At 40.6% G+C, this 22,997-nt stretch overlaps 2 protein-coding genes across 4 annotated transcripts in view; one reads left to right on the top strand and one right to left on the bottom strand.

Moving 5' to 3' along the window:
- LOC118423862 overlaps window positions 1–16,039 on the bottom strand; it is a 33,427-nt gene extending 17,388 nt beyond the window's left edge. The window contains exons 1-4 of one of the 2 annotated variants that reach the window (XM_035832154.1): window positions 15,934–16,026; window positions 13,772–13,838; window positions 1,837–1,915; window positions 1,480–1,616 (exon numbers count right to left, since the gene is read on the bottom strand). In XM_035832154.1, the coding sequence (XP_035688047.1) occupies window positions 1,480–1,616; window positions 1,837–1,915; window positions 13,772–13,795 (240 nt within the window). In that variant the 5' untranslated portion in view covers window positions 13,796–13,838; window positions 15,934–16,026. Of the gene's footprint in view, window positions 1–1,479; window positions 1,617–1,836; window positions 1,916–13,771; window positions 13,839–15,933 lie in introns of both variants that reach the window. The other variant, XM_035832155.1, reaches the window with a different exon arrangement.
- A 2,884-nt stretch (window positions 16,040–18,923) lies between these two features.
- LOC118423863 (kelch repeat and BTB domain-containing protein 12-like) lies at window positions 18,924–22,997 on the top strand. Of its 2 annotated transcripts, none has more exons than XM_035832156.1 (5): window positions 18,924–19,362; window positions 19,792–20,052; window positions 20,450–20,589; window positions 20,738–20,947; window positions 21,216–22,997. In XM_035832156.1, the coding sequence occupies exons 1-5, from the start codon at window positions 19,108–19,110 to the stop codon at window positions 22,105–22,107; spliced, it is 1,758 nt and encodes a 585-aa protein (XP_035688049.1). In that variant the 5' UTR covers window positions 18,924–19,107; the 3' UTR covers window positions 22,108–22,997. The 2 variants fall into 2 exon arrangements, with proteins under 2 accessions (XP_035688049.1, XP_035688050.1); XM_035832157.1 differs by having other exon boundaries at window positions 21,247–21,482.

Here is a 22,997-nt window from a genome sequence, read left to right as displayed (position 1 = left end):
TGTCTCCTACGCATGCCATATAAGGAACAAGCTGAGCATCCAGAGGAATCAAGTTCATAACCCTCAAACACCCGATTGGGGTCCATTTGGACCCCAGGCGCAAACTTTGTGTCATTTGAACATTTTTGATCTATAGAAAAACTCCTTCCTTGAATTTGTCAGTCAATATCTGCTGTACCTTCTCCTACGTTTTTACGAAGATTGGTACAATACTCTGGAAACTATAAAGAAAATCTGTGTTCAGTCCGTCTGTGGTCCAAACGCACCCCAGCAAAAATGTGCAATTAAAAAAAAAAACTTTTGAGACTAACTCCTGAACTACTTATCGTATGACCACTAAACTTCAGAGATTGATAAACATGCAAAACTAAATCCACACAAAAACTTTTGTGTCATCACCATATAATATGACGGCATTATGACGTCATTTAGCTTATAATTATAAGGGGGGCCATGTTGGATTTCGACCAATGACGTCAAGAAATTAGCATCACTTATAAATTTTAAATCATGAATTTCATAGAATTTAATTATTGTTAGAAAACAAGTGTAGATTACCAAGAAAATCTTGTTTAAATCGAAATTTGCGAATTTTGGCAAAAATATGCCTGTCATAATTCCGTTGCCATGGCAACCCCAAAAAATTATAAACTTACTTTATTGACTATAAATTTTTGCTAACAATATTTTGTGATATATTACGAAGTTTCGTAGCTTTAGCTCTAGCCGTTCATGAGTTATACGCCATACAAGTTGCTGAGGGCCTGAAAATTCCCCTCTCTGGTCAGAATAGGTTTAGTGCAAAACTGGTCCTTCTGATCTTTTGCATAAATTATGATGATAGGCTGGAATTAGTAAAACTTCAAAATATTCCTCTTACATTGACGAAGCAATGTATGTACAATGATCACCGATAGGAATTGGAATTAAGATTTTATGAACAAAACATTTTGGGGTCCGTTTGGACCCCACTCGGTCATTTTAGTCGCAAAAAAATGTCGGGTGCTTGAGGGTTAAATGATTAATTAAATTATTCGCATTTATCAATTAATTTCAAAAAATCAATACACAGAAAAGGAAAACATGCAGGGGAGGGCAGATGCATGATTGAGACTCTTGATCGTATTGATTGTTCCCCATTGTTTACATGTTTATGATTGTTTCCATGTGACCTGTACTTAGCCCAGTAGAGCAAAAAATGTGCAATAAAGGTCTTCATTCATTCATTAAATCTTTAAATAATACATAATCACATCGGAAAAAATAACTCATGGCATGAATTGAAAGTATATAATGACGTTTCTTTATTAAGCAGGAATATATTACAAATTATTAATAATAAAGAAAAATCATAAGATATTCAAATCATACATTGTCATTTGCTAAAATAAAAAAAAAAGAAACAACGAAAGAAGGAAAACACAAAAATCAAGACCAAATTATACTTGGATGGTCTTTAAAATCTTTTTTTACACGAACCCGACTGATAGTGAGCGAACTCCACTGCTCCACAATGGAACACTTGTAGTGACGAACTTCTGCACCGGCCGCAGCATTCCAGGCATCCATGACTGTCTGTCCCACACCTTCTTCAGTAGCGAACACCTCCAACCAAACTGCAATTGAAATAGAACTATATGTGAGCAGTTTCACCAGATTGGTAAGTCACTTAATAAAGAGATATAGATTTGCCATTACTTTATTTTCACCAACGTTTCGGTGACTTTTTGTCACCTTCATCAGGGCAATTCTGACTAGTACATAATTATCGTACGGCATAAAGGAGTCCCCGATTTGGAATATATTACACCGCTAACTGTAAAAAAAATTCCCTACCTCCTTTCGCTGGGCCCGCCACTAACATCAGGACGAGGGCCAAACAGACCGCCGCCGAGCGGGGATCCATTCTGTTCACCTGCAGGAAAACGAAAACAAGTTAGGAATTTTTCTACACAAGAAAAAAAAATCATGTAGCCGACATTCTTTTGGCCATTTGGCGCTAACCCGGGTGACCTCAATTACACAGTAATTGTCCCAGGTGAAGCCATAGTGACTAAAGTCATTGAACCACCAAAGCCCATACTCTTTTTGATTAGGTTAAACCGACCTGATTTTATAGATGATGTCATCTGCGTTACTTTTCTTCAGTTCTTCTAAAAAAAATCGTGGCCACATGTGACCAGATAGAATCACTGTTCTATCAGAATTATGCTTACCAGAATATCTGCTCCCTAGTGTAAAAGGGGCACATGGTCAAGTAATTTTTCCCTATTTGACAAGTATGGCAACAAAACATTATCGTCTCTTACAGTCTTCTTACAGGTGAACATAAGACAAACCAGAGCCTGGGAAAGAATAAACTGAATGTTAGGCCTGTGGTTTAGTAGCAGTTTCTTTTGCTTGGCCATCATTTTTTAACCGCATTAGCTTTCGGGTCTCCAGAGGATGCCATCCATAAAATTAAGTCAGTGTCACTTAAGCGTGCTCGAAAAGTGGCTCTACTACACTTTAGTTTTTGCTTCAGATGTTGGTATTACCAAGTCGATCTAATACAAAAAATAACATATGGAATTTAGGGCTCCATTAAAAACTAGAACCTGTGACAACAAATATCACAGAGGGCGCTTAATGCTTACAAAATGCCCAAGTCGTAGCTAGAACATAAACACATTCAGACGTAACATACCTCACTATGTGACACATTCTTGTGCCCTTAGGGATCTATTTATCAAATGAATGGCTGCCTTCGACATAAAACAAAAAAGATGTGTCCTGTATCTGTCTCAGGGGGAGGTACGTAGATCGTTAAGTGGTTTAAATGTTTACTTTAATCTGGCTGCAAGCGAAAGTGTCTCTAGAGTATTGAAGTATTAATCCCAAATTCAGTGTGAAAAATAAAAGGAATCCATCAATTTGTGTCAATATTTGCCACTCCGTACGTTAAAAACTGCTGTATGCAAATGCTTTCGCGCCCTTGTAGTGTGACTTAACCTTATAACGAACTCAAAGAAATGAAAATCTCCGGCAACAAATTCTACATACAGGTACCCTGTAGGAGTTGGCTTAAATCATAAAGAATTTGTTTATGTTATTATTTTCACTCCGCGTACCGTAGGTACGCTTCGAGTGAAAATATTGTTTTCGTACCGTTTCTTCTTTCTTTCTTTCTCCTGTCACGACCTTTAAAGTGATTCCTCTCCGTCGTTCTTGGACCGAATGACCTGAAATTTTGCACAAGTGTACTTTGGGCCAATACCCTCGGACGTTTTTTTCTGTTTTTTGATAGATACTTTTAAAATGATTTTATGGATGTTTGTAGGTGATAATTTGACCAAACTTTATACTTGTGCCTCCCGTGACCAGGTATTAAGTCCTAGGGACCCGAAATTTGGTATGGTAGTGCATGAGATATTTGCTAAAAGGACCCCGTTATCATTTTTGGCTAAAAATCACTTCAAAATGATTTATAAGCCAAGTTGGCGGGTTTTTTCATCTGCGTTTTCGTCTTCACCGCCTCTGAGCGTCTCACCATATATGGTAAATGACGTAATTACCTTCCCGCCACCTGTAGGACCAGGTGGCGGCCGTGCACGTCGTCACCCCTGCTTGCTCTAATAATTAATATTCATGAACACGCGTCGCAAACGTCGTCCGGCGAATGCGGGTGTTGTTCGAATATCTGCTGTTATCAAATTCATGAACGACGAATAATGACACGGTGTGAGGGCATTGTTCTCAGCGCTATTGTCACCAAATCAAAGTTTTTTGATAGATACCTTTACAATGATTTTATGGAATCCGATGTTTTTAGGTTATTTTCTGACCATACTGCACATTCCTGCCTCCCGTGCCCAGGTATTAAGTCCGGATGGCCTGAAATTTGGTATGATACTGTGTGAGATACTTATCAAAAGGACCCCGGTATTATTTTTGGCCAAAAATCACTTCAAAATGATTTAAAAGCCAATTTGGCGGGGTATCTACGTATATTTTCACCGAGGTTCTCCGGATTTCGCGCGTGTCGCCATATATGGTCACGTTCCCCCCGTGCATCCGTTGCACCATATATGGTCATTGACGTTCCCGCGCGCGTGACGCAGCTTTGCATCGTGGCTAATTGAATTTAGGAGGGGAACCAATATGCGCCCGACACTTAGCAGAAGCGATGACCTGATTGGTCAGCTCGGATACAGCCAATGGGGAAGGGTCTTTCATCTACTTAGCGGCTGGGAGTACATACATGTACATGTCGCCGGGAAGAAGTCCGTTGAAAGTACGTGAAAATTTGTACTGTTTATAAATTGGCAACAATACACAAACGCAGTAACAAATTTGGGTAGCTTGTCGTCGATATTGTGTAGTTTTTGTTTGATTTACCCACGTTTAGAGTGTCGGGTTAAGCGATACTAGGCGTGCAGAATGCCGCGGTGGGAGAGGAGCAGGCGCACGCATGGAATATTGTTGCGCTTTGCAGTGACTGAGACAGTACTGTTGTTTATTATCTGTGAAAAGTGTACAGTAGTTCTTTTCCATAGTATATAATAGTACAGATCTTCAGGGGCAAATCTACAAGTACTAACGTTACACTATGTTGTGAATTGTGCATTGATGTTGGTTTTACAAGAATATATGTAATCAGGTGTGGCTTTTTTTCCTAATCAACAAACAAAAAGGATCTTCCTTTTACTCTGGGTGGCAGAACATGAAATTACACAAAGGAAATACTAACTAGAAAGGCCGACATTTGCTTAAGAGCAAATACAGCATATTTCAGCCATACCCCTTCCCACGCAACATTGGACTGTTCCAAATCACCCCTGCGCAAAAATGGAACATCCTCTTAACAGTACATTATCCCCCAAAGTGGACTGGTATTGTGAATTGACTCCAGGTAAAAACAGAGCTTGCTTCTATTTTTCAAAAAATGACAATAATCACACCTTCCATTCAGAAAATTTTCATCATGACTGAAAATTGTTGAATGACTTCATGTAATGTCATTAACAATTTTCAGTACGATAACTAGGTGTAAGTTTAAAAAAGTATAAGCTCCTTGTGATGTGGGTACATTTATTATTGCAATGAACTTTTTTTATTCAAGTAGGGCATACGATTTAATAATTATCAAGCAGGTGCAGGTACTGTAGGAGCGTTTGTTTTCTTCAAGCTGTAAAACTGTTAAACTGTTTTACTTTGTATGCAATCAACCATCGAGCCTATTCTTATTTTAGTTTAACAACTTCCTGCCAGACCCGGAAGATACGATTGAACCTTGTTCGAGGATTTATTTTCGTCTGTCTGGTCAGTCTGTTCATACCCTGGCACTGAGAGTGTTTTATTGGGCTGAAACTCTGGCAGTTTAAAGTTACTTACAATTTAAATGTTCAAAGTTTATGCAAAACAACAACAGCACTAGGAAATGTGGCCACTATAGACAGGTGGTCACTATAGAGAAAATGCTGATCTATTGACTAGGAGCCATACGTTACACATGATTTCAGTACACTGATCATTAATCATATAAACATTGCACAGGTAAGCCAATAGTTTAGAAGTACAATTAAGTTCAAATAATTCTGAAGAGAAATATTGATGAGAAAATAATCATTCTCGCCACTGTCTAACTTATAATTACGTATCAAAACTAAACGCAGATTTTCTAACTAACGCACCTTTCGCCGACTTCACCATAGGACCGCCGGCTATCAATCAAACACGGCTGTTGATTAGACTTAGAGTTTCAAACAGTCATGTGCTGTGTGCCAGTTGACAGCGAACTTCATGCTACGTGATGTTTTACATTGCTTGGACCTTCTTTCCTACAGCGGTGCTTCTACAAAATATTTAGACTGTAACACTGAGTTTTATAGAATAGAATTTGACGCAGAACAGCGTTTTTTGCTGGGTATTTTTTTTAAACATGTCCGTGGGAATATCAGCGAGGCGGCGACGTAGGGATATCAGACCGTCAACAAAAGTCGCACGGCGGCTAACGGCGCAGCGAAGATACTAGCGCTATAAATAAGCGCTTCAACTAAGGATGGCAACCCGTACAATATTTTTGTATACTGTTGAGCTAAGTAAAGTTTGTTGTTTATGAGGTTTTAGTTGTCTTTGAAGCTTTGACCCGAAATATTTTAAAGTCAAACTGCTGAAGAGAAGTAAGTGACTGCTACGATTATCGTAGATATGGCCCTAAAAAAACTGATAAAAGAAGCCTTCTCAATAGCCTAAAAGGCAAGAGCTTCCGGGGGGGCTTCGCCCACCTGGGTCCCCCCCACAGTGGCCCTGCCCCTGGACCCCGCCAGGGACATTCGGCGGCCCCCGGACCCCTGTCCGACGCTTTGAAAAAATCCTGGCGAGAAGTCTGTACGGCCTGAGTCTTCAAGTTAACGTATTGTGTGGTCCCGCTTATGAATATTAATTAGCCTTCGCTTTCCTCTTCGCTGATTGGCTGAACCATTAATTGAATTAACTTTTCCTGCCGGCTAGACGCAGGTGCAGATGCCGGCTCTGTGGGGTGAACGTCCGAAAGGTCACGGCATGAAGAACGAAAGAAAACCAATTTCCCCTAAAAAAAGTGCTGTAATTAAGCCTTTTACAGTACTTTATGCCAAAAATTTTACTTGGATCATTTTACCAACTATCTTATGCCTATCTATACCAAATGTTACTCATACCAGGGTACAGGGGTGCAAAATATACCGTTATAAGACCGTCAACAACAGTCGCACGGAGCTAACAGCGCAGCGAAAATACCATCGCTAGCGTTTCAACTTCGGATAACAAGTTATAAGTACTGTTGAACTCAGTAACGTTAAAGTTTGTTTTTAGTTGCCTTTGACGGTTTTACCTGAAACAGTGTTACGCTAAACTCCTGAAGAGAAGTTAAGTGACTGCTGCGATTATCATAGATATGCCCCTAAGAACTGATACAATATAAAGCCTTCTGAATAGTCTAAAATGCGAGAGCCTTAGGCGGGCTTTGCTCCCCCTGGTGGGAACACTGCTATATACGGGATCATGAGGCCCCGCTTATGAATATTAATTAGCCTTTGGCCTCCTCTTCGCTGATTGGCTAGGTCTTTGATTCAATTAACTCTCCGGCTGACGCGCACAGGTGTGGCTCTGTGCGGGGTCACGGAAGGTCACGTCAGGAGGCCAAAAGAAAACAAATTTCCCCTCAGAAAAGTGCCAAAATTAATCATTTTAAAGTTGTTTATGTCAAAAATTTTACTTGAATCTTGTTACCAAGTATCTAATGCCTATCTATACCAAATTTCAGGTCATTTAATTGTAATACCAGGGTACAGGAGCCAAAAGTGTCCTTTTTTGGTCAAAAATTGGCCAAAAATCGCAAAAATAAGCATTTTGTTGCACTGTACACCAAAAGTGTTATTGAATTTATATGAAGGGATTATCAAGGCACATCTGTGTCAAATTTCAGCTCATTCGGTTGCAATACCAAGGTACAGGAGCCAAAAGTGTCCTTTTTTGGTCAAAAATTGGTCAAAAAATCGCAAAAATAAGCATTTTGTTGTACTGTACACCAAAAGTGTTCTTAAATTTATATGGGGGCATTATCAATGCACATCTCTGTCAAATTTCAGCTCATTTGGTTGTAATACCAGGGTACAGGGGCCAAAAGTGTCCTTTTTTGGTGAAAAATTGGTCAAAAAATCGCAAAAATAAGCATTTTGTTGTACTGTACACCAAAACTGATATTGAATCTATATGGGGGACTTATCAAGGCACATCTGTGCCAAATTTCAGCTCATTCGGTTATAATACCAGGGTACAGGGGGCCCAAATATACAGTTTTGGTCTTAAGATGACCAAAAAACCTTAATAAAATCATTTAAGAGACAGATATGGAAAAAATAAAAAAACGCCCGAGGGTATTGGCCCACTCTGCCCTTGTGCCAAATTTCAAGTCATTCGGTTGAGGAACAACGGAGATACCGTGTTCGGAAGATTTGACAGGAGAAAGAAACATTACGAATACAATATATTTCACCATACCTATGGTATGGCTGAAATATAATTATTGTATTCTACTGGAGGAAGATGAAACACCAACTGTTGTGCAGACCGGTGAGGTTGTGCCTTGATAGAAGGTGTCAATTTGACAGTGCTAAATTCTGTACGTATTGGTCGGGTGCTCGAACTCGACTAATTCCACGAAGTCTGGCCTGTCAGAGAACACAATAGTCAACTGGCTACAAAGGTGGCACCAACTGACACAAAGGAGAGGATAGCAAAGTCAAGTGCAAGAAGTGTTCCCACATACATAATGAAACTGTGACAGAAACACCATCTTGATGTATGAGCCCATAACACTGAGGAAGCCACACGGCGAAACATGTCTGTTGTGTGACGTCGGTTCGAATAAAGTTCCTAAACGGGGAACATGCGGCTCCAGCGTCTTTTCTGAAGATGTGGCGTAAGTGTGAACGGTTGGCTGAGGTCTCCTTCTCCACATATATCTACCAGCTTGGTGTATGATTAGGTTATTTGAGACACCACACCATGGTATATGCTGTGTAATTTAATAATGCACTGTACTGTACTAAAAACAGTTTATCAGAACAATTAAATAGTCATAAACTGATTAGTTTATGTGGAAAATAAATGGGACTTTAAGGTTATAACAGACGTATAATTACTGCAATTGCTGCATCCTTTTTTAGACAAAAAGCATACAAAACATTGAGATATATAGAACAGACGTCGTGCAAACATACAGTGGCTAATTAGCTTTGTTCATCAATATTATGTATTAGCTGATTACCTCTAAGTATAAAGATAGAATGTGATCCTTTTGTCTAAATACAATGTGCATTAACTTTATATGTATTTGTACTGATAATGTCATTGAGGGCTGCCATATTGCATCATATCCAATTGGATTTTGTTTTAATGCGCTTCGCTAAAAACGGCTAATAAGCATATCTTGATAAAGAGTTAAAAATGTAGTACAGTTTGTTTGGAGAGGTCTGCTTGTATGAAGATTAGTTATGCTTGTGACAACCTTGAATAAGTGCAGTAACTAAGCTGCCCTTGCCTTGTGTAAATAAGCAGGTAAGCCACGCTATTGTCTGCTGTGGATACGTAATACCAACGTTTAGGGTCGCATAACGTGTTGCATCTGTAGAAAAAAATACAACACAATTTCCGTTTGTGAAATAAAAACTTTTTTTCTTGAAGTAACACGGTGCCTTCTTTATTAATGTGTGAAACACTAGCATGTTGTGTGCGTGTTGTGTTGACGAAATAAAAGTTTGATTACCATACAGTACTACGTACTAATAGTATAGTAGCATCGTAGTTCCGGGTCATTCTCTCATGTTATTCATTTTTTTCAAATTCAATTTTGGAAGAGTCCATGTTTGCATAAAGAGGGAGAGCGGAGTGAAAATAGCTGAATTTGCTCCTAAGCAAATACCGGCCTTTCTAGTGTTACGTTTGTTACTGGTATTAGGAATTCGCTCGATGAAAAGTGGCCCGCAGTCCGATTTGAGCATCTCATGAAGAAAAACCGGTTCAAACAAAAGAGGCGAATGCAGCAGTCAGAGGGTCCTTTCTGCGAAGCCTACATGCGGCAAGAGAAACAAAAGATCTGTCCTCTCATTATCTTCGCCAGCGAAGATTATAAGATTGCTTACTTGGGTCTGTATGTAGGTCAACAGCATATAAGTCGAGAAATTGTGGATGGAACTTTTTGATTTTTTGTAGGTGTGTAGCGGTTGTCGAAAGGCATGCCTAGTTTGAAAATGGTTTACCTGGCGTTTTCCTACGGTACAGCAGTGACCTTTGTATTTTTTCGAGGTTTGTTTCGAGAAGCATAACTCAAAATGCAGCTGGGCGATTTCTACGATATTTGGCAGGTGTGTAGCGGTTGTGTAAAGGATTGTCATGTGCGAGAATGGTTTAGCTAGCTTTTACCTATGGTGCTGTAGCTGGCTTTGTATGTAATTGCGTTTGTCTGTTAACACGATAACTCGAGATGTTCTACATGGATGCTAATGATATTTTGTTGATAGGTAGGGGACACAGAAAGGAAGGTCAAGTTCGATAATGGGCCTCCTAGCGACTTGTTTTGGTACTGCAAGTGAGCGTCAAAGCTTGCGCCTAAATTTTCCAGAAGTGCCATGTTCATGATTTTTAAGTGGTGGATAGCTGTTGGGACTAGGAGTGAATGGTGTAATTTTGGGTCCCCTAGCAGCTTGTTTGGAACTGCAGTGGGTCTTATAGTTTGTAACTTTTAAAAAGGATAACTGCAGAGGGGATTGATGGATATTCTTTGCTTTTGGTAGGTAGGTACTTAGGGTGATTATCAACATAATGAGATGCTAATTATGTAAATTGCGATCTACTTAATATAATTACTTTGGGATTCTTATCATGGAGAGAACCACATCCCTTACAAAAGTGGTGTGCAGTGCAACATGACACTGGCACCATTGTCACCCTAGTCCAGCACTAATGTGTGGACCATTAATCTTCATTTATCATTCAAGCCCTTCAGACAGAAGCAGAAGCCTGATCTCCTTTCCCTGACAAGGGCCAGTCACACCAAATTAACCCCCTGCCCTCAGTGTCCGGGTCTTAGCACAGACAAATCAAAAGTGGAGCAGAACTAATCGTCATGCCATGGCAGGGTGTTACACGCCTGCCCGTTTGAGGCATAAGACATGGTCACGTAAAAAAAAGATTAAAACATCGCGGTGGGCCAAATCAGGCTGTCAAAGGTGCCAACGTAATCCTCATGAGTTGTTCGATCGCATACAGTACGCTTAATGATATAAATACTATTTCGGGATGAGATTTGAAGAGTCAAAGTTGGCCTTCAAACTGGCTCTTTTTGCCTGATTTTGGCCTCGATTTCACACTGCATGGGGGTTTCCGTGGAACCGATTACGACAATATCATATACTTCCGGGTTGTACGAGTGCGGTCATAGAACGCGGGTGGTATCGTATCTTGTCTCGGTTTGTGCTAGGTTGTAGAGGAGGATCTAAGTAAGGCTTATGAATATACTAATACTTGGAGATTAGCAATTACTATGCCTGTCAATCAGCTATTTTGTCTTTGCGGGGCTATGAATGGGGGATCTGAGTAGCCTGACGTGATAGCCAGGCCAGGTAGACTGTGTAAAATACCTCTGACTTAACTCGCGATTGCAAAACTTTACTTACTATTTTCATGAGATGGACACAAACATTCACCAAGGCGGGGCCGTAACAATCCTTACGTATGACCCTTAGGTAACCCTTAGATGACCTATTATCTAATATATAGGCCAGTCACTCAAAGTTTGTTTATTATTTCTTTTTTTACGAGAAGACTGCAATGTACATTTTGTAGAGTGAAATCTTATATAAAACTAAAGACCTAGCCTAACCTAGTCTAACTAAAGACCTTACATCCAGCTTTGCTATATTAACATCTCGTATTAAGCTGTATTTGGTGCTTATCCGGCCCATTATAGCCATAATTACATACATTAATCATTCAAAAACAACGACCTTCGATAAAGAATGTTTATTTGGCGAAGATGTGTGTTCGAGGAACTCTAGTTATCCAATCATTCTATCCCAGTGCGTTTGGTAGATCGTTATCAGAGGGTATGTGTAATCTGCACTGCCTAGCGGCTGTAAAGTGTCTCTACATCTAGAGTACACGGATTAAAGTCCCGACTGTTGTCGCTCGCCAACTATTCTAGAAGGGGTTGTTGCCCTTTTGAAATACCCGGCGTCACAATTCAAGCAAATGTCCGCCAATTTGTAGATCAATTGGAGCTCACTTAGATTTAAAAATCGACCGAGTTTCCCCCGTTTTTTTTTTTCTTAACAAATCTGCTCCGTCACAGAATTGACGGGGCTCTGTGTCCCACACAGGAAAGTTCAAAAATTATCTTCCCTGCTTTTTTTTGCGCACAACTGACATCGCACGGATATTTAAATTCCAACGGACGAGCTGTTAGAAGTCGCCCGAAGCCTATAGTAATCAACAGACATTACTTTGGCCGAAAATGCCCATTTGGAGTTCGCCGAAATGTCAGCCGAGCGCAGTATTTGTTTTAAGATGCCAGACTTATGACGAGGCATTAAAAAGTGATTGAAATATTGGCGCGAAAGAAGCCAGGAAATATTTTCCTAGTACCGTGTACATTTGTACTTGCACACATTGTCATTGCACTGGCAGTGAACGATTGGTTCTTCAAGGCGCTAAACCGGCTTAAGAACATCACACTCCCCCTTCACGCAAAAATTCAAAGCTATAAAAATCCTCATTGACGTCAAATATTACAGGAATATCTAAGTCAATTTGATGACGACAGGACATCTAAGATGATTCACAACTTCTTGCTTTAAAAAGTGTATCTTTTTCTATAGAAATTAAACACTATCTAGCCGGTTTTTAGGAGAATGGTCCAGTTTCAATATATTTGATTCTTGTAGTAGCAAAGCAGAACGGTGCTATCAACTTTTAGTTCGCAGGCTGTTTACGGCGAACAAGCAAACAACGAGCCTGTCAGCTTACTGACGTCATCTGTGCCACAGGGCTTGTTGCTAAGTTACAATACAAACAAAGTGGTCACGGCAATATTGATTGACAGATTGTGAAGGACAAAATCGCTAAAAAAAGCTGTGAGAACAACGGAAAAACGGAGCTTTAAACTCCAGTACCGTCTTTAATAGCATCCAAGACCTTCTCTTCTTCCTAAATCTATGCTTTAATTCTGTCCCCTTATATAGGTAACGCTTTTTGTGAATCAGCACCCTTATTCTTCTAAATGTATCTGCAGATACAGGTGTGGAATACTTACTGGGCTGCACATTTAAAGCTACGCTGACACCATTCTAATACATTGGTCCTAAGGACGTTATCTAACGTCATTGATAGTACAATCTGAACACCTGTATCCTACACGGGTCGGGCCTAATAAAGTAGCAGAAGTGGTTGAACGGGTTACTGACAAAGTCTCTGTATCTAGAATACTGGATACCAACTCAAACAGCCAGCAAGAACAAAAATCGGAGGAGAAATGTCTATATTATATCTGTCTAAATGTCTTAAGTTTTCGTACGTATGTCTGCGTACCTAAAGCTGATACAAAACGATCGTCATCTGTATGAGAGGTGTATTATACGGCACGACTTCGTATAAAAGCAAATGTCAACATGGCTCTCCTAAGAGTTTTATATATGTATGTAACATGTGTAGGTCATAGTTGTTTTTATACTAACATAAATCCAACTAAATATGATCTGTTTAGGATACCAAAATGATGCAGTGCAGAATTATTTTATAGATCGTCGCGAGGGGAAGGAAAAGCGTACAGTCCGTCCTGTTGCGTACTCATCCACCGTAGACTGAGATATTCTCTATAAGTAGGTCAACCTTTTTAGAAAACACAGCGACGCCATTATATTTGCAAATAGAGTAAAGAGGTTTCAGAATACTAGCACCTGTTTAGGGTGCAGTATAAATAAAGCATGACGACGAGACAATGAAACCTTCTTCTATAGTACCGTGAGCGGAAACATAGAAAGTACAAACCGACCAACGTAGCACGGGGCAGGACGGGCAGGACTGATTTTACAAGTGGAGACGTCTGAATTCAACTTAATCTGACATAATTTATCGCCTTGTGCTACTGAAATATCACATACTAATTCAAATGAATATTTGCATACGGTTTGTCGGTGAACAGCCAAAAAAAAATCTCAAAGAAACGGAGGCTTGAGATTTAAAAGTGACTCACCTGTCTTGCAGTGTGTGTCGGCATAAATAGACTGACCTCGGCTGTCAATGACAATTATCAGTTCAACCTATGATAGAATATCAATTATTGGTTCGACCAATGAGAGAAAATACTAAATGGGTGTTCAGATGAGATCATAAGTTAATGTGTATAGCAGAAGTGGTTGAACGTCAAAAGGGTTCTTTTCAAGAAGACTGCAGACGGAATATATAATAGAAAATCATAAACTGACGTCATTCACCCCAAAGGGCACAATGCGACTATACAATCTTGAATCTAGTCGGATTTTTTTATCATTTAGGATCAAAGTTTGCAAAGTAATTATATTTCGTAGGAAGAAAGGAATATCGGTATGTTAGATTCCATTCTTCTTCTTAGGTGGTAAGCATGACATGATTGTCTTAAACGTATTCTTTAAGTTTGTCCCTTATTTAGGGTAAGCTATTTGTGTAAACAGCGCCCAGTGCGCCTTACCTTGGTACCCTTTCCACTAGGACGGCACTTTCACTGCGCTGTCTATGCGACCTGAAATTTGACATATCGCTTGTATAGAAAAGAAACTATCTTTTTAAACTTTGTGTGTTTTGTTGTCTTCTCAGTCACACTTTTACGTTTTGTATGGTATATCCAGTGTGAAAGCGAATGTTACACATGTCCTATTTAGGTCGCAGTGAGAGCGCAGTCTAGTGTGAAAAGGGGGCCTTATACATGTATCCGGAGATACAGGTGGGAAAAATAGTCACAAGGGGAGCGTTTTAGATGCTACACTGACAACAATCCAATACTATAGTCCCCAATGGATCTGCTAGGTGACATTGTAAAGAGGAGCCAACCGTCCTGTAAGCGTTTGTTGCTGAATCTGTAGCACGTTGTGGGTATTTCTTTAGACGTTGGGACTGTGGCACCGAAATTACGCATCATAGTAAAATCATAGGTAACGGCGTTATATGAAAATGAATAACCATCACGTGCAGGGTTACTTCCTTTAGTAAAGGATTTCTCTTCTTCGTAAAAGGAATGAAAAAAAGGAACGGACTAATATATTGGTAGGCGAAAGAAAGTCAACTTTTGCATATTGTCTAAGTAGGTCAACCCTTTTAGTAAACAAAACGTCGCCATCACGTCTGGAAATATATGATACGATATGAAAGAATATAGAACCTTAACTAGGTGTAGTCTAAATGAAGAATGACAAAGATTTCATCTCCTTTAGTTGGAACCAACACCTTGCCGTTTTAAACGGACATATTCTTTATGTTTGTCCCTTAAGTAGGTCAAAGTATTTGTGAAAACAGCGCCCAGTGCGCCTTACATTGGTTATACATGTATACGGAGATACAGGTCGGAAACTAGTCACGGAATAAATAACAAACAACGAGGTTCTAATTTACGTCCTTATACAGAAACATACACATAATCCACCGCCGAGGGGGGGGGGGGGTGAAACGTCAATGTGAACAGAACAATGTTTTTTGTCTGCACTAAACTTGTTTCAGTGTTGTTTAGGAAGTCAAAGACGTATTAAAGGCAAAGTGAGAAGTATGGAATAAATTATCAAACTTCATTATTTTTCTTTAGTGGTGGACAAAAGTAGCCTGGGTACCATCCGGAAAGTACGAGTTCGCTCCGGCGTTTATTGTATACTATGTACAGTCGCTTCTAGCTCTGGCATGCATTATGCATTATTTATACAGTTGCTTCTCCGTAAAGAAGCGAACATAAAAGCGAACTACTATCCGGATGGTACCCAGGCTAGGGCAAGAGAAAGTTACCCCCGAAATATCCATAAAGTAGGTCAACCTTTTTAGAAAACACAGTGCTGCCATTGTTTTCGGAAATGCAGGACAGGGTTTCAAACGTCGAGTACCGTGGTACGCGCGATCTTAATAAAGGATAACCTAATGCAGCATCCTTTTACAGTACCGTGACTGGCACAAAAAATGACGAAAAATCTAAATGTCGCGCACGCATCAGGCTTGGAATGACTGACGCTCGAATTTTGAACAATGAGACCGACATGGTGCAAAACTCTTGAAGCATGTCTGGCAGATAAGGCACCCTCATTTATATTCACCTTAGAGCTTCTGAATTCAACCGGATTTATTATCATCTAGCGCATCGTGTAACTTTAAAATAAAAATGTATGAAAGATGTTAACATACCGTTTTTAGATGAACTGCTCGGACAGTTGTCTCAAAGAAATGAACAACTCAAGAGCAAATTGTGGAACACCCGTACAACGAAAACATCGGCGCGAAAAAGACCGACCCTGGCAATCCATCACAATTAGTATTATCACTTCAACCAATGAGAGCATGCCAATTAGTGGTTAGACCAATCATAGAGAGTTTTGAGGAGTATGGCAGAAGTGGTTGAACAACAACCCGTACTTTTCAAGAAAGGTGAAGACGGCAAAAAAACAATAGATGTGTCCTGTATATGTGTTACATTGTTATATCCCAAGGCGGTAGGAGGATCAGTAATACCCCTTTTGTACTAAGATGGCGCTATCACCGCACTCTCTCTGTCTGTGACCTAAATTTGACACATCGCTCAACGAATCGTATAGCAGAGAAGCGAATCTTGTTACACTTTGTGTGTTTTGCTGTCTTCTCAGTCACACTTTTACATGCTGCATGATATACCCAGCATGAAATCAAAGGTTACACCTATCCTATTTAGGTCGCAGTGAGAGCGCATCGGGATCGCCGTCTAGTGGGAAAAAACAGCGTGTGTAGTCCGGGGATTAATGATAGCGTCACTAGATCTAGAGTATAGAACTTAAGTTCGGGTTCTAGCTGTAACACCAGTCAAGAACAATGCGCAAAGGTCCACTCACATAAGTGCCTGTCGCTTTAAATCCGCAAGGCCCCCTTCCCACTACTACACGGCGATCGCGCTGCGCTCTCACTCAGTCACTGTGCCCTAAATAGGATATGTTTATCATTCACATACACACATGAAATATCATACAAAACGTAAACGTGGGATTGAAATGACGACAAAACACACAAAGTGTAGAAAAATCCTTTCTATCCTAGACAATTCGTTGAGCGATATGTCAAATTTTAGGTCGCAGAGAGAGCGCGGAGAGAACGCCGTCCTAGTGGAAAGGGGGTATGACAAATCGTATTGACATGTTTGCTTCTTTCGCGTAAAATTTACCTAAAAGTAAGACAAAAATATACATTCATTAACCCATGTTTTCATTAATTCTTTTACCTTTGTTATTTCCTACAATGTTTGCTATCTGTTTTTGGATTGGCTCTCTATGCAGAGTACGGATTGCAAGAAGCTTACGATCAGAGGCGCTGTTAACACGCTTCAATAACCTCAGTAAGGCCGACGTAACAGTTCCTCGGTCAGGCTTGTTTTGGGAACGAAAAATTTAAGTTATATTCATGAATATATACAAGGCAGACTGTTATCATCTTTTTAAAATCTATTTTGTGTTTTTTGTTGTCTTTTTATATCGCACTTTTCGTTCCCCCCGAACTGCCCCAACTGCCCCAACTGCCCTGTTGTGGAAATGTGACGTTAGCCTAACGACAGAAATTGCCCCAGCTGTGGCCATTCAGCTGTAAACATGACTACACCTGCGTGCATTACATGTTTGTAGGAGGTCCTTGTTGTTCACGTAATGGGCCGTACTGTGCGCATGCACACGTACCTTAAACTGACACAAAGCTATGAGGTACGTTTTGTGCGAAAGACGGTTTATGAATAAAATGTACTGACCTCACACAGACTTAAAATACACACCCGGTTCTACACATGTGCAATTTAAGGTTATGAAAACCTCACGCAGGGAGGGACCCTTTCAGATAAGTGGTTATACAACTCGCTCGAGACCTGGCTGACCTCAAACACAGGTCCTCAATTTTCTTATCGAGGGACGTCCCTGTGTGAGTGGTTTATAACCTTCAAGTGTGTAGAACCGTTCATGAGTGTAACGTTATATTTTAAGTCCGTATGGGGTGCGTACATTTTCTTCATAAGCAGTCTTCGCACGAATCGTACAGATATACAGACAGGGTTGCCCGGCTAGCCGGAGGCTATTATTAAGGGCTAGCCCTGGTAACTGACACTAGGTCCACTAGGAACGAATTTTTCTACATTTCGTGTGTTTTTTTTTGCCTTCTCAGTCACAATTTTACGTTTTGTATAATATACCCAGTGTGAAAGCGAAGGTATCGTACATTCTATTTAGGTCACAGTAAGAGCGCAGCGCGATCGCCGTCTATAGGAAAGGGGGCCTAATTAGATGATAAACAGTAGCATTGCGTTCATCGACACATGTTTAAATCAGATTTGGTTTCTGTATACGCAATGACATACATACGCGCGCACACACACACACACACATACACACACACACGCGCACACACACACACACACACACACGCACACACAATACGGTCAGATACAGAGGGTAGTTTTTTTAAGCAAGAATAACCGTTCGTACATTAGGAAATAAATGTACATTGTAACTCCTCCACCCGAACGGGACGTCCTACCACGTCTGTTTACGGTTACTGTATATCTTGGTAAAGACACTACGGAGTCGGTAATGCTATATTTTATACACGCTATCTTTTTGTCACAGCAACAATTCTGGGGAAGTTGACCAAAAAAACTGTGTGTAGTTAATCGGTCTTATACCTAAGTGAGTTAACGTTCATTAGAAGGAGACTAGGAAGTGTCAATGTGCATTTGAGTGATGGATTGAGAGGAACGTGTGAAATAAGAAGTTGGGGTGATCGGTTTTGCTGTAAGCATATCATCACGGCTCTCAACCAATTTAAGGAATGCTCCTAATTTGCATGTGTGTAGAGTAGTATGCCCCGAATCGAAAAGGATGACTCGCATTTGAATAATAAAGCTCTGTTACCTGCAATGGACGGAATACTACGTTTGAAACCACCACCTGCCTTCGGGCTCTGGATTGTAGTTTCCATAATCCGAGGCTGAGAAGATGCTCCTTGAGTTGATTGTCGGATGGTGCTGCCTCGCTTTTACGACAATTATCCAATTTTAAACTGCAAGTACCCAATATACACTAGACGCAAGTTTGAGCGGCCGTAGGCCTGGCCGCAGCACTTAGGACAAAGAAATGTACACGTCCGACCATCGCTCGCATAATGAAACGTCCCTACATAGTATAAATGGCAGTAATACACAAGCTTTAATCTCAAATCCTTCACATATCAGGTGGAGGCGATAAAAGGGGATTTATCAACCACCTAAACACAAACTTTTGACACCTAGTCATTTTTGGGGGGCACGGACTCTTTGGAATAAACTCGGAGTAATACAGGAATGAGACCATACGCATCATGGCTGCCACAGAGACAGAACGCAACGACAGCACAATTCGTACTCGTTCCTACCAAAACGAGAGCTATCTACACGGGTTTCTTGGAGCTGTAGGAGATTTACAGAAGGAGAGGGCATTTCAGGATGTCGTCTTTGAGGTCGGGAACCAGCAGTTTCCCTGCCATCGACTTGTTCTGTCTGCGGCCAGCCCCTACTTCAGGGCCATGTTTACCAGCGGTATGGTGGAAAGTCGACAGAAGACAGTTGTGTTACAGGTATGGGCGACGTGATGTTTGTTTAGAATAGAGTAACGTAGGGAACTTTCAAAACTACTACATACGCGTCATAGAGAACATGTAAGGTGCAAAATGGGGGGAACTCATTTTTACCAAAACCAAAAAAAAGGTACTTTCTTTTATATGTGCTCCTGCCAAACAGCCCGCAAGGGCAACGAATGGGGGGGGGGGGGGGGTCCCAGATTAGGGCGGGCAGCCGTCCTGCCTAGCACGGAAGTACTTATCGGTGTGAGCAATGACCACTGTGCCGGGCAGGGCATTCCATTCCGGAATGGTTCAAATATGGATTGATATTTGAGGTGTGTCTATATTAATCCTTGCTTTTATGCATACTTTTATAGAAGAGAATGTAAGATACAATTTGTAATATAACTTCTTGCTATATATGTTTGAACCATCATTGTTTAGGGTTTGGATGCAGGCATATTTAAGGAGATTCTGAGTTACATCTACTCGGGAACCCTCCATGTGTCCCTGGACAAAGTGCAGCCCCTGTACCAGGCAGCCGACCTCCTCCAACTGGACTATGTGAGAGACACCTGCAGCAGCTACATGGCCATGAACGTGGAGCGCGCTAACTGTGTAGACCTATATAATTTTGCCGATGCCTTCTGTATTGACATTGTCATAAGGAAATGTTTGCAGTGGATCGATAGAAACTTTGCTGAGGTAATGTAATATAATATTTTGTATTGTAATCACCCTGAAAGTTTCCAGGAGGAGCTACATTTTAAGCAGTGGTTAAAATTTCTAGAAAAATGTCCTAGAACGTATTTAACTAGAGAAAATTGAATTCAAATTTATCTTCCTTCATAATGAAAGAAACTGTTGTCAATAGGATGTCGTATATCAATTCAAATTCTGTGATCTTCATAGCTATACACAGAACACTCTTAAGGAACATAACCTACTCTGTATTGTTAACTGTCTAGTTTCAACAACACTCCCTCACTCACTTTTCGGTATATCGTCCATAATTTCCAATCTTACAATGGTTATGTTAAAGACGCAATTGACAATTTTTTTCACAGTGTTATGTATTTGCATGTACTCTGTATTTTCATAGTTTTCCTTTAGCGACGACTTCTTCAGCCTGAGTGTGCATCAGCTGACTGAGATCATCAGCCATGATGAGCTGAATGTTACAGAAGAGATAACAGTGTGGGAGGCTGTGGTGAGATGGGTGCAGCACAGCAGGGAGGGCAGGTTAGTGTTGTCCTGGTTTGGGTGTCTGTCAATCTTGTGCCTACTTAATTGCATGTGTCCGCAGACGTTTTTTGCCTGTTTCAATATCCCCAAATTGTCTACATGTCCTAAAATTACGTCATATCCTTCTCTTCCCTGTATCCTACAGACTGCACCACCTACCTAACATCCTCCCTTACATCCGCTTCAACCGGCTGACCTCAGACCTCACAAAAGCCATCTCGGAACATCCACTAGTCAGGGAGGATCCAGAGAGTTGTGATGTCATCAGGAATTTGATACGGAAGAGGAAATTTAACCCGGTGCCGAGACTTGGTATAACCATGGAAATGGTTCTGCTGTCCAATGTGGATGTGGGGTGGGTCCATATGTCTTATACTTCGTTTAACTTGCCTTGCCTCGCCAATGCCATATTTTATGGTCCTGCAGTACACATTTCCTACGTATCAGACTGGCAAATATAATCTGCACCTAATTTGACTGACCTAAAGCAACTCTCAATGGTGTTAAATGTTACAAATAAAAGCATATATATTTTCTTCCTTTGGTTTTAGCCAAGACCCTAAAGATAATGTTTGGTAGTCCAGATGTATTGACAGTTTCCGATGTATTTTATCTTTCTCTAGTTCCAATGAGATCCTGTTCATGAATCCACAGGAAGGAAAGTACATCAGCTGTGGGTATGACGAACTACCTGATACCTCGCCCCTTACCAGGGCCATGACAGTCACCAGTGATAATGATATTTACATCCTGGATACTAAGGAATTAAAGAACAAGAACGTACTGTCCCTGTTTAGGTACTACCATGCAGAGAATGTGTGGGAACATGTAAGTAGGTTCACAATGTCTAGGGGACCGGGAGATAGTTTGAAGTCCTGCTACCAGCTCCTGCTTGAAATGGATCGGATTTTGTATTACATTATTGCTGATCGACATGGCACTGGATTGGCGTGGATGCGAAAGTACAACCAGCACACAGACCGGTGGCAGGAGTGCTCACAGTTGCAACTAGACGATACTGCATACTTCTTTTCGGTAGTGTCTTGCGGGCCACACTTATATTTCCTCACAAGCACGGAAGTGCATCGCTACAACCCAGGCCAGGACCAGTGGATGAAGCGCACCCCACCGATCATCATGGATGAAGTCTGCACAGCCGTTGCCATAGGAACCGAGGTTTTCTGCACAGATCATGACTTCACTAAGACAATGTTGTATGACACAAAGTCCGACTGTTGGCAGAAACTACAAGGCTGGCCAAGGTCGCTGTTCCCAAGTCACAACGTGATGGATCTTTATCTCAGTCTTTTCGCACTGGATAACCAGCTGCACATACTGTTGTCTTACAATAGCGACTTCGAGAAAGAGGAAGACCATTATCTTGTATATGTGTATGACAGGGCTGCTGGTGCCTGGCAAGATTTAAAGAGCACCTTACCTGGTAAGACTTACATAGTACAAGCTTCTCATTGCTCTGTGGCACGCATTTCTCTGCCATATCTTAAAGGGGAATAAAAGCGCAGCACTCCTTGCGCTTTTCGGCATTAAGCAGACTTTTGATATCAACTGCTGTATGGTGATGCGACTATTGTTTACAGGTGACCAATAGCACAGCTTTTTTTTATCATAGGGGGAGGATATCAATACAGTATGATTATGTTATTTATCAGGTTCCCAAACGAAGCAGACAGGATTTTTTTTACTCACGCGTTTTACTGGTATTCTGTCTTTTCGGAAATTTTTGCCATCCTGGTATTGCAATAGGATTTAAAATCTTATATTAATGCTTTCTTATTTGTATGCATATTGGCATATTTTATTATAACCTGCACTACTATATTGATGTTAAATCTTACAATCATTAAACGGGCCAGATATCATTCTAGTTTTTTCCGGTCTCCCATACTGCCCTCAATCAGCTCACGATCTAGTTTTTATTAAGTATGGAGTAAAGAAGACATGGATAAGTACCTAATATGACACACAAGCTAAGATATATACTCTTGTACATGTGTTTATTACTCTGCAGGTATGATTTTTTTTTTTGCTAAAAAACGCCAACTGCGAAACTATATGCCTGCAATTTGATTTACATTCAGTGTAGATTTCCTGCAGTTTGAATACTTTCGCATTTGTTGATCACTTTATATGTTACTCTGAGCATTGTTGCATTTCTAGCAGCTATCTACTGATCAGACAATTTTAGACTCTATAGAGCCATGGAAAGTGGCAGTTTGTGGCACATATTCTTCATCTTAGAACACTGAAAGTAGGTGTCACACGATCTGTATGCTATGTCATGTTACGTAGATAAAACAAGCGAAATGTTGTTATGTAAATGCAAGTAGATTATGTTGGTTGATATGTTACTGTACCAAAGTGTATTGTGTGTATTATGTTGAGTC

The sequence above is a fragment of the Branchiostoma floridae genome, chromosome 10 (assembly GCF_000003815.2).
Source record: "Branchiostoma floridae strain S238N-H82 chromosome 10, Bfl_VNyyK, whole genome shotgun sequence".
Taxonomy (NCBI): Eukaryota; Metazoa; Chordata; class Leptocardii; order Amphioxiformes; family Branchiostomatidae; genus Branchiostoma; species Branchiostoma floridae.
The sequence above is the reverse complement of the archived record's forward strand: the minus strand, read 5'-3'. Positions and strand labels throughout refer to the sequence as shown.

Excerpts from the sequence above, each read along its gene's own strand:
- LOC118423863 (XM_035832156.1), top strand. The coding sequence starts at position 19,108 with ATGGCTGCCACAGAGACAGAACGCAACGACAGCACAATTCGTACTCGT. Across the intron at positions 20,053-20,449 it reads TCGATAGAAACTTTGCTGAG|TTTTCCTTTAGCGACGACTT; the intron begins GTAATGTAATAT and ends GTATTTTCATAG. Across the intron at positions 20,590-20,737 it reads CAGCACAGCAGGGAGGGCAG|ACTGCACCACCTACCTAACA; the intron begins GTTAGTGTTGTC and ends TGTATCCTACAG.